The sequence below is a fragment of the Nyctereutes procyonoides genome, unplaced genomic scaffold (genome assembly GCF_905146905.1).
Source record: "Nyctereutes procyonoides isolate TBG_1078 unplaced genomic scaffold, NYPRO_anot_genome, whole genome shotgun sequence".
In the NCBI taxonomy this organism is placed as follows: Eukaryota; Metazoa; Chordata; class Mammalia; order Carnivora; family Canidae; genus Nyctereutes; species Nyctereutes procyonoides.
Window position 1 is genome coordinate 22,509,645 of NW_026575136.1, and position 12,098 is coordinate 22,521,742.

At 45.7% G+C, this 12,098-nt stretch overlaps 1 protein-coding gene across 9 annotated transcripts in view; it reads left to right on the forward strand.

The window, feature by feature from the left end:
* The window catches only part of LOC129495404 (E3 ubiquitin-protein ligase NEDD4-like), a 336,680-nt gene that overhangs the window by 276,667 nt on the left and 47,915 nt on the right, over nucleotides 1-12,098 (forward strand). For 8 of the 9 annotated variants that reach the window (XM_055302864.1, XM_055302868.1, XM_055302866.1 and 5 more), the window contains 3 exons: nucleotides 4,965-5,096; nucleotides 5,562-5,681; nucleotides 6,784-6,981. The exons of the other annotated variant lie outside the window; for it this stretch is intronic. In XM_055302864.1, coding sequence (XP_055158839.1) covers nucleotides 4,965-5,096; nucleotides 5,562-5,681; nucleotides 6,784-6,981 — 450 coding nt within the window. The remainder of the gene's footprint in view (nucleotides 1-4,964; nucleotides 5,097-5,561; nucleotides 5,682-6,783; nucleotides 6,982-12,098) is intronic. 9 annotated transcript variants of the gene reach the window in all.

A 12,098-nucleotide genomic window follows, 5' to 3' on the forward strand; every position in this document is an offset into this window, starting at 1 on the left:
ATATACCCTTTTTTCTTTTTTGGTTAAGATCAGCCTCCTTATGCTGTAGAGCTGTACACGTTGCTTAGTGTAAAGCTCTCACTTTCACATCATTCAAAGGGAGTGGGTACAATAACAGTTTTTCGTCCTATATAGTTTTATTAAGAATACTGTCAAACTTCAATAAAGAGCATTTAATTTGACCATTTAAAATCTACTTCTGGGACACCTGGGTGGCTCAGTCAGTTAAGCATCCGACTCTTCATCTCAGCTCACGTCTTGATCTCAGGGTTAGGAGCTTAAGCCCTGCATTGGGCTCCACACTGGGCATGGAGCCTACTTTAAAAATATATTTCTGCCACACTTGGTTCAGCAGCACATATATTAGAATATATTTCTACCTTTAATGTTTATACTGCTGTTAAGCCTTTATTATTTGTTAGAATGCTTGGATAACATAATTTGTTTGGAGGAGAAGAGGGAAGCCACACAGAAACTACACGCAGTTGTGCACATGGATTCCCAGTGGTGCACACAGCCCAAATCTCTTGTCTGTTTCCTGTACCAGATTTTACATGCTGGGTTAGATTTTCTGTATCACGAGCATGAACCAGTGACCCTGCTTTGCCACAAGGGTCTTTATCCACAGGAATGAACTAGTGTTCATAGAATTTGGGGAGAGAAAGGAGGGAATATAATTAAGTTTAAATGGTCTAGGAAAAAAAATAAGTTTTTCTGAGCCAAGTATCTGTTATTCTTACTCATTGTTTTAAATAATTTTTAGTATTCATGGTTTTGGGTAACTTGAATAGGACTATGTACTCTAATTGCCTGGTTTTTGCTTGACCCTTAAAGATATGTTAGCTTTTGAGTTTACACATTGAGCTGCTGTCGCTCTTTGAAGAATTTTCCTTATTGTGTCACCATTGTTAGGTTTGTTAAACTGCTTATTACTTGAGAATACCTTTAAATACACATGCAATTGCTGATTTTTATGCAGGATGTGGACTTAAAGGAATAATTTAGTCATATTGTTAGAATTTAATGCTCAGCATTGTGCACAGGAAAATCAAATTGGCAGTGTGCCAAAATGAGCCCATTGTAAGGTATTGAACGATAGTGATTTATGTGAAAATCCTGTGTTGGGGTGGCCAGGCCTCAGCCTCCAGTAGAATTCAAGAAATTCTAAATGAATTGGCATATTTCCTACTGTGTGCTAGTAAATTCTACCAGAAGTAGAGCTGCAAGGTAGACAAGATCATTTCATTAAATAATTTTAATAGAATTCAGGGCTAATGAGCATTCTCTACCATCCATTTTTGCATTTTATTGGAACCTGGGAATCTTGTCCGCATTGGAGCGTTGTGATAGCTGAGGGATATTAAGTGACAGGGTAAACTGAATTATGAGAGCACTGGGCTCCATGGTGAGAGGTATTTGGCAGGACAGAGTGACCCATCCAAATGAGGTCCTGTGGCCCTACCACTGCTGTGTTCTGCCTGCCTGTGCCCTCCCCCTCGCCCAACGATGAATTAAAAACATGAGTTTGGTTTTGTTGGTTCTTAAAGACCAGATAGTAGTCATTCCTAAATGCTTTTACCTATTCTCATGCTTCCCATGTACCTGGGGATCTTTCCGCTGCAGTAAGCCAATTTATCCAATGGCTACATCAGAAACCAGACAATTTTGAAAGTATGTTTTCCAGTTCCATCTCTTATCATATTTTCCCCCTCTTTTATACCCTCTCCTGCCCCTGCCCCACCCCTGCGTGTCAGCCCCATACTGATGTGTACCATCTCTTGTCCTGAGGCTACCCTGGAACGTAGCCTCTCACTCCAATGCCTGTGCTTCCACAAGCATGCATGGTGTGGACACAGCAAAACTGGGATCTCATATACACATCACCTAGCAACCTAGTGTTTTTCACTTGTGGTCCTTCCCCTGGGACCTGTTAATAATTACGTAATACTCGGTGATGGGAATGCACCTCAATTTCTATAATTATCCCCCATCAATGAACATTCAGCTCCACCCCCACCCCCTGGGCACTACACACCATGTTGCGTTAACCATCCTGGCGTACATCTCTTTCCATGGTAGTGCTTTTATTCTTGTAACATTAATGAACAACCCCTGATTCTCACCTGTGGAACCATGACCCTTTGGTTTAGGAATACACACTGGTTGTATACACACAAATAATACTTTGTATTTGAAAAGTGGTGTCACTTTCCAGCTGGCTAAGCAGAAGCTGTCTCTGAGATAAAAGGACAGAGAGAGTACAATCCTTCTGGACTTTGCTGTTATATACCTAAAAATACAGAGTTAACAGTATAGTAGGGTTTGAACGAATCTTGGAGAATCTGTAATGGTACCAAACTGATTGTCATCTTTAAAAGCATATTGAAACTTTTACAGTTTGCACATAATTGATTTATCCATCTTAATGAAATAAATGGAACCACTAGGAAGCTGTAGTTAACTGGCTATTTGGCAGTGCAGAGCACGATAGTATATTTAGATGAAAAGCTGGGAAATTGTTAAATTGAGCTGCCTAGCAGTTTGTCTCTTGATTAATTAACTTACCTCTTGAGGTCGTATGGAATGTACACGTGAATACACACACACATAGCAGGAGAAATCTGATTTCGGCTCTAGGGCTGGATCTCTTGAACGATCTACCGGGAGAAGCTGAGTCCTGCCTCTTCCCCTGCTGTGTGTGGAGAACAGTGTTAGAGTCACAAATGCAGTTGTTGGCACAAGTTGTTCTCCATGGTCACTTAGAAATCTATAAAGAAATATTTTAATAACACCATATCCCGTAAATGGAACTAGATTGTAGGTTGCCAATTCAATTCTCAATAGAAGGCAAAATGAGCGTATTAATCAAAATCCATATTCTCCTCTATACTCTTGGTTCCCAGAAACTGATTAGTCCTATTAACTGGAGCTGTGAGAGGAACCTGGTACTGGAGGGTCTGCAGCTTTTAAATCTGATTCTGAGATGAACCACGCACATCAGCTTCTTTTAGTTTACGATGTCTCCCCATCATCCTTTCCAGGGATTTTGTCACTTTAACCTTATCCTGATGGTTTCCAGAACAGAGCTTTCTGAGCACATATCTGATTTCCACTCCCAAAACCTAACTCAACCGGGAGGAGGAAAACCAACAGACTCCATGTAGCGAGCATTCCACTGAGCCCAAGAAGTTTTAGTTATCAGATAAGCAATAGTAGGTCAAGGATTGATAGCGCATGCTTTGCCAAAAATGCAAACCGACCGCTTAGGTTAGTTACAGTGTGGGTTCTGACTTAGTTCAGCAGAGTCCAGTTTTTGTAGTGCCTGGATGAAAAGTAGCCTAGAAAGAGCTCTTTGGGATTAGTGCTTCAGCCAGGGAAGGAGGCGGGTAAGGGCTTGAGGCTATGGACGAGTTCATCTGTCTTCAGCACTCACAGAAGGATCAGGCCTGCATGTCCAGGTCCGTTCCGCTCCTGTAGTGGCCTCACACCTAGATCCAGAACCCATAGGGTCTCTCAGTCTTGGAATTCCCATTTCAGGACCTTCGGGACTTAATCTGGAAAACCATCAATAGTTACTGTCGTTTTACTAGAAAGTCCTCTTACAAATAGTCTTGCAGGGCATGGTAAATGTGTTAGAAATAACCGTTGAGGCAGCTGCTCCGTGGCTCAGTTTCTCTCTGGAACGTGCTATCTAGCTTATGGAGTATTGAGCCTCATTAACTGAAGTCCCCAAATTACATGGCAGGATGGTTAAGCGTGCTTTTTCTAGTTCTTGATCCTGCAGGAGACCAGGGGGCGCTCTGTGGCCTCCTTGCCCCAGCACAGTCTTGGTGGTGACTGTCAAAGACAGGGCGCACACAGGAGTTGGTTCAGAGATTGACATCCTGGCCCTGACATCCACCTGGTCAACCACCTGGAGGCTCACAAGATCCTAATTAGGGAAACCTGTTGCCCCAAAAGAAGTGGCTTCCTTTTGTCACCTCGTGTAAGAGATTATTCCTGAGGTGTGGCCTCTCGCTGCTTTTACATTCTCCCAGGAGCCTTGGTGGCCACGGTTGGCTTGTAATTCTGAGTCCCCGCCCTGAGGGTAGGGGTAGCGCCCTTTTCTCAGTTACAGATCTTATATGCAGCGTCCATATGCCCAGCACTTCTCGGGACAGCACGGACCTCAGACGTCCGTCTCCTTGTCTCCCTGAGTCACTGAAACACGCTTGCTGGTCCAGTGTTTCTCCACCCAGACTGCATTTCTCAGACTGCCCCCTACAAGCAAAAGTGTCTCAGGAATCCTTCTGCAATCTAATTTGGACTTTGCAGATCCAGTCGCCCTATACTGAACATGTCTCAAACCCACCAACTGCGTGTTCTTCTGGAATTCTGACCTCACGTTGCCCAGTGACTTCCCGACTGGGGCCGCTAAGCTGTCCTGGTCGGTCCTCATGACTGCGTGCCCTGGCGCGAATACAGCTGTCCTAGAGAGGAGACTGTATTTTTTTTTTCTCCCTGAAAGCTGTAGTGGAAGGGCTCTAAGCTGAGGAAGACTTTGGGAGTTAGGAGAGCATCTCTGTGGCAACTCTATTGAGGAAAAAAACTATTCAGAGTATCCCTCTCTTGGTGACATTGGACAGTTTAAAATACCTTGAAACTCTCTGTGGTTTGACAGCAAAATCTAGTAACTGAAACAGATTGTACGTTTCTCTTAGGATCATGTTAGCCACGACCCTTTATGTTTAAGACTTCAGGGTTTTACCACTGACTTAGAAGATCTTGTGGCTGTGTGGGGGTCATCTCACAGTAGATTGGAAGCCGTTGGAAATCAATTGCCTTTTTTCCAGACACTAATGTTTTTGGTACAAGTAAAATTAAGTTACCTGGTCTAGTAACTCTCTGCGTGTACATTACTTTTATTAAACTGATCAAAAAGCAAATGCAGGATATTAAATAATAATGATTTCTTACACAAACAGCCATCAGTGGCCTATGCACACACCACGCCGGGCCTACCTTCAGGCTGGGAAGAAAGAAAAGATGCTAAGGGACGCACATACTATGTCAATCATAACAATCGAACCACAACTTGGACTCGACCTATCATGCAGGTACGCAGATCGTCCTACAACCTAAAATCACAGGCTGTAGAAGCCGAAACGTATGTGAGCTCGGTGCTCCCGAGGTGAATGTATTGTTCTGAAAGAACCCGTGTTTAAGATCATGTTTCTCACAGAGAAGATGGGAACTCTAAGCCTAGTATTTGCTGGAGGAAGAATTCGGTCCTCAAGCCAGTCCACCCCTAGACACGGTTTAGGGAGCCCATCCCAGGGTGGAGCTTCTCTCCCTTGATTTCTGAGGCTGGCGTTTACGCTGGGCTAGTGATTCATTTCTATTTCCTTTGACTGTACTTCTCCATCGTTGCCCCCATTATTATGTTTAATCATTTTCCTCCACGCTTGAAATAGGCCAGCCCTCTTATTATTGCTGGCTTATGTTGTTTGGGTCCATGGTCCTCATCACTTGCACAGGAGTCCTCCTCCTGCCAAGCTAACTTGTTTTTGCCTCCGAAATAGCTCGCCGAAGACGGTGCGTCCGGATCCGCCACAAACAGTAACAACCACCTAATCGAGCCTCAGATCCGCCGGCCCCGTAGCCTCAGCTCGCCGACCGTAACCTTATCTGCCCCACTGGAGGTGAGAAGGCCTCATCGGCTCACCGGCTCACCCCCTCCCGGGACTTCTCATCTCCTTGCTCATCTTACTTGGGTTTGAGTGGTTGCAGCCCCCTGTCCCTCTCTCTCTCTCTCTCTCTCTCTCTCTCTCTCTCTCTCTCTCTCTGATGGGTCGTGGTGTTGTCGTGCAGCCTTCCTTCATGCTTCTCTGTGCCGCCCGGCTCGCACCCGTGGACTGCCCCCCTCTGATCCCCATTCTCATTCGGCTGCCCCCGTGGCTCCTTGTGCCCGAAGGGGGCGCCCCTCTGCCGGACACTCTCCATCTCTCCTTGTGTTTCGCTCTTGACTTGCATACGAACTCTTGCCAATACCAATGCTTACATTGCGTTTCCAAACATAGCTGTCGCTTTGATCATTTTTCTTTTCCTTTCGACGGTAGGGCCTGTCACCGTGCGGGCATATGTGTTTCTGATGCACACGCACATCTCGAAGCCATTGCGGGGCATCTGCGGGTGCCTTCTGTTTGTGTGGTGGTGTTGCCATCCCTTCGCATCACAAACGTCAGAGTTAGAGAAGCCAGAGAGCAAGTGTGTGAAATTCTGAGCTTGACGGTGTCTCAGACCTAGCTGCGGGCCCGTTCCCTGGGTCTGCGATGCTGCTGGCTGGGAGCCGATGGGGTCTGTTCCAAACTGGGATGGGAGTGCCAGGGGGTAGCAACCTGCTAGTCCGGACGGCTGTCTGTTGGTACGGGTTTTGCTTTCTGTGCTCTAAAAATTGCCAACCCCTTCTTCATTAGACTGTGAGCTCATTAAGAGCAGGGGCATGTGTTTCTCCACCCTCTGTAAAATTTCCATCCGTAACATTCAATACAGAACAATACTTGGGGTGCGCACTGAATAGCTGTCCACGGACCTTGGGTATAAGTACTTAATATTGTCATGTGTTTAACCAACCAGAAAACTTTAAAGTTAGATGGGTTGAAAAGTAGATGAATGACAGAAACGGGTTTTAGAGCTTCTCCCTTGTACCTCTTCAGAGAGCAGCGTCCCTGTGTACCCAGGTACATTTTGACCCTCCCGGAATAGCAGCTGGTAAGAGTTCTAATGCTCGTTATTATTCCTTAGGGTGCCAAGGATTCGCCCATACGTCGGGCTGTGAAAGATACCCTTTCCAATCCACAGTCCCCACAGCCATCACCTTACAACTCCCCCAAACCACAACACAAAGTCACACAGAGCTTCCTGCCGCCCGGCTGGGAAATGAGGATAGCGCCCAACGGCCGGCCCTTCTTCATTGACCATAACACAAAGACTACAACGTGGGTAAGGCTGTGCTTTTATTTGGTTCCATTTTCATCATGAGGTCTGGCATTGCTTCCTGGATTTCCTAGTTCTCGGAGAGGAATTTCACTGAGCCGAAGCATGGCCCCAGGGGACCTCCTCGGCCTACATTGGACTCTGCACATCTGGGCCGGTGGGGGGCGGGTGGCTTCTGGGCTCAGGCTCGTGGCTACCTCTGGGCTTGGTGCCAGAGTGGGTTCCTTTTCTTCATAGGACCCCTGGAAAGTTCTAGTCCTGACAATTTACCGTATTGGGAAGAAAGGTGTAGTGGCTCCCCAAGGCCAGGAATTCGATGTCCCTGCTTCATTTTCCATGATGCTGTAACTTTGTTAGGGGGTCCTCATATTTTTTTAATCATTTCTCCTCATCAGTTTCTTTTTGCATTTCTATTGACATTATCACCTTTGTTTGATTTGTCCTTGTCATCTTCACTGTTCACGTCAGATTCGTGTTTTACACTCCTGTGCTCTGTCTCATTCCTTTAATTATGGGTGGAGAGATGTACTGAGGACTTTGGTTGTACATTTAATAGCTCTTTTGTGTGTGAACATTTTGTCAAAACTGATTTTTCTGATCGTGTTGCTCCTCCATGTGGCGCTGAATCCTACAGGAGAAAGGATCTGTATTGTATTAGCACGATGAGAGTAGTCAGAGGTGCATACGCATCTCTCTCCATGTCTGGGTCAGTTCTTCATTCCTCCAGCTGAATTAGTGGTGTCTGTCTTAGCAGAGCGTGCAGTTCTCTTGTAGAAGCCAGTGGTATGTTTCTGCTGTGTGATCTCTAGACTTATGACCAACCCAACTCGGTATTCTTGTTTCTATTTCTGATGCTACGGGAGGTTTGCTCTTCCTGTCGCTTGTATCTCTGTCTGATTCTCTGGGTACAGAGCTTAACTCTGCCCTTCTGTCATCTGTGCTGCTTGCTCAGAACTGACGGCGTGTGAAAGCTGGTTGAGTCCGGGCAATTGTCCCTGGCCCAGCCATTTGGTCTTGGGCTAGCAGTGAACACATGCTTTGGACTCCCGTTTGTAGTGAAGATACCAAGTGTGCACAGTTGACAGAACGGTAGTATTGTGTAAGAAAGAGGCCTGGACCAACGTGGCCTGGACTTGTGTGTTCCTTTAGTCCCTAACGGGCTCACCCTCTGAAATCCAGTGGATGGTGCTACAACATGTCTCCACGACGACATTCTCTGCATTTGGGGCAAGGCCATGCCTTTTATCGCAGGGCATCTAGCATCCTTGGCCCCTGCCACTAAAGGCTGACGGCCACCATTCCTCCCCAGCCCCTCACCACCATAGGGATAACCAAAAATGCCCCCCATGGCCTAAACACTCATTATTGTGAACCACTCTAAGAGTTCTTCCTCTTCTGAAGTAAGGGGGAATTTATCATTGAGATCTGGCAACACTCATTTAGTAAACTCATAACTACTCCTAAGGCATATACTAACGCATCGCTTTGTTGGACGCGCCTTTTCACCTGAAGATCATATTTACAGGATGGTGGGCAGGGTTAGGCAGAAAGTTAGACAGCCCTTTGGAAAATACAGTAATAAAGATTGGATTTTAGCTCCTTCCCTGTCCGCCCCCCACCCCCAGAGGACTCAGAGCCTGTGGCGGTCCTGCTGGTGTTGTACTGTTGGCTCTCTAGCCCTCAGCCCGAAATGGGAGCTCCAGAAATAGGGTGAATGTCGGAGGAGATGGATTAGCGTATGGAGCCACTGTGGCTTGCCAGCATAAGCTACGATTGGAGTCATCTGAACTAGCTTAGCAGTCAGGGCTCCTAACCTTTTCACCATCCTTCACGCCACAAGTGCAGTGTAATTACAGCTGGGCAGGTTTTATTTTAAACAGCACCAGCTTTATTTATTGCCTGCATCGTTGCTGAATGAAACCCAGTTTGAATTTCCAGTTGCCCCTTTCCACCGGGATCCTCGCTGTTGACTCTTGGACTCATTTAACATTTGAGTGTGTCAAACCAATATTTTGTTGCTGCTGCTGCCGCTGCTGTGGAAAATCCTTAGGGTAACAACTGGAAATTCCACCAGTGACTACCCTTCCTCACTCATCTCAGATGTGCTGGCACAGCTGCGTCACCCCTTCTAGACAAAGGCCTGTACAGAGGAAGGCAGACTCCAAACCTGCGTGTTTATTTTGATATAAGATGGAGGGAAGCGTAAAGGCAATTTTCAGCTTGGAATCTGTTTGGAGTTGGTTTGGGGTTTGCTCTGTGTTATGTGTGTTTAAGAGAACAGCATAGCTAGCTATTCTTAGAATGTGAGCTTTATCATGGAAACAGGAAGAGAAAACTGGTAGGACAGGTTGAGAGTCCTGAAAATACTAGCCTTGCCTCCATCAGCCTGTGTGCCTTTGCTTCCTACGTTAGCCAGCAGCATGAAAAGATACAGGCCGGCATTTCCCTTGGATCCATTGAGAGGGGGAAATTCGCTTTGAAGTCTATTTATAAAACCCAGCCTTTCACACACACCAGTAACGCAGGCAGCGTGCCAGCAGTCTTTCTGGGACAAAATCGGGCCACATCCAGCGAGCATCCCTCTGTTCCCACCTGGGTCAGCATTGCTAAGCGGGGAGTGCTGGAGGCCTCCAGAGCACCCAAGCGCAGGGGACAAGAGGACTTGAGGTTGCCCATTCTTTCTGCTGAGGAAGCAACTGGAAGCATATATGTAAGAGTGCATTTATGTCTTCTACAGGACAAGGCATTGGCTTGTTTCTGTAGCAAGAAAGCAACAACAGCCCTTAATTAAATGACAGGTTTGTTTTCTACCTGGGTCCAAACTAATAAAACTCACTGTAGCCCTTGTGGTTGTTGACCTCTTCCAGGAAGGGAAAAAGCTCAGCTGTTGTTTGAACCCGCCAGCCTCCTCATATTTTATATATTTCTAAAACTCTGCTAGGAATCCTTTTTTCTCCCCTCCCCCCACTGTGGATCTTTGCCTTCTGTTTAAAAATTCTTCTGACAGTAACAAGGGAGCAGTTGTGAAATGGTGGAAGAATGTGTTCATGGTACTTGAGGACAGGGAGAGACTCCCAAGTGGGTTTTGCATATTTTATTCATTTATATCCATTTTTATTTCTATCATTTATAACGTCATTAGTATTCCTGCCTCTATTGTCATCCCTAAAGTTGTCTTGTGGGGCTTTGGCTGCCTTTACCTGCTCCCCCAGGTGGTGGGGGGCAGGGGGAGGGTACCTGCCACCTTTTGTTGTTCCGGGGTGGGCTCAGTTAGTGCCTTCTAGATTGAGCCCTTAGAACTTGGTGGAAGGCAGATGTTGCTCTTGTTATGGTAAAATAATAGGTCCCCAAGAGCCTCCAACCCTCACATCCTACAAATTCGGGGTTTTCTGTGCAAGGCTATCTTAGCAGACCTGTAAGATTAGGTTTTATACTTCATGCCCCTCGTCCCTACCCCCTGGCACTTTTCTGTAACTTTCAGCTGCTGCTTTGTTTGTGTGTGCTTTGCATCACCAGCTTTTTCCCCATAGTTTCACAGTAGCCTGTGTGTATGACTCCAAGGCACGGCTGGTCTCGCATGCAGCGTCTGGAAGCCAGCATGGTCGGGGGTGGGGCTGGGGAGAGAAGGGTGCCCTGTGGTTGTGGCATCGCCGGGTCCAGCTCAGAGCCAGCACTGAGTGGGGAGCTTAGTGCTCCATGTCTTATCCTCTGTCCAAAGTCAGCCTAACACAAATATTTACCAAATCTACATCTCCTGGGACCTTAAAAATCCAAAACCTTAGTGTATCTGTTGACTACACCATATGGGTTCCAGAATACAACAGAAAACCAGACCAATTTTATGCCTTGAATTACCCTTTAAAAAGGACAGCGGCAGGGTTCAGAGTCAATAGCCATCACAATAGCCAAACTGCTAAAACATGATTTATTTCTCCAGCTAATAGTTAGCTATAGTTAATAGAAGCAAAGGTTGGTTTTATTTTTTGATTTTGGGGCAGGTTTTTTTGGGCACAGGGGTTGGGGGGTAGACTTTGCCAGTTCCAAAACTCTGTCACTTTGTTATAATCCAGTGATACTAACAGCTTATACTGTTGACTTAGGAAGTTTTTCTAACAGCTTTCTTGAAGTATAACTCACATGTCCTACAACTCACCTGTTTAAAATATACAAGTGAGTGGTTTTTAGACCATTAAATAAACATGTGCAACCACCGCCATAATCAGTTTAAGAACATTTTCATACCCATTAGCTGGCACAAAGTGAATTGTATTATTTTCCACGGTTTATACCAATTACTTCATTTTCTTGTTGCCTTGGGAAAATGCTGAGGCAGGAAAACCTTTTTAGTGATTTGACAGGAACAGAGGCTTTCATGTAATTGAAATAAAAAGGATTTTGTTAGTTTTGTTTTTTTTTTTTAATCTTTGGCTTATTCGGTTGACAGTATGCTATTCTGAGTTGTATCATTTGTTTCATAATCTTTTGAGTTTCTAACGCAAATTCTCAGTTACATTGCATTTTTGTTGGGTCTGTATAAGTGAGAGCCACTCCCAGACTCTGGGCGAGAGCCTTCGGACACGTTCTCTTGATCTCAGCAGTTCAGTGTCCTCATGTTAAAGAAGCAGAGATCATGTGCACAGCCTCCTAACAGGGTAGTTGCAAGATGACACATCCCTCTGTTTTCTTTGTCAATTATAAAGCATGACCCAAGATATCAAAGCACATATTACTCTTTCGTTGGTTCTTTGTGGTATCCCATGAGCCACGTCCCTTAAGAAAAATCTTTGACAAACTTTTAAGTATTAAGATGTAAATGAGAATCTCATTTTGCAGAACTTGACCAGGAATCTCAGTAAAGTCTTCTAGTTAGGGATATGAGACGTTACGTGATGGGGCCACCTAACTCCAGCCAGGATGGGACTTGACCATCAGATCAATTTCAGACTCTGCTGTAGATCAAGGAGTGGAAGGGCGCAACAGGAAACTCAGCACCTGTGGAAAGGCTCACTGCCCTCACCCACAGTTCAGTGCCCAAGAGAGATTTATAAACCATTGCACCCCACCCCCAACACACTCTGCAGAGGAGATCCTCATCTGCCCTGGCACCTTCCATTCTTGGTAGG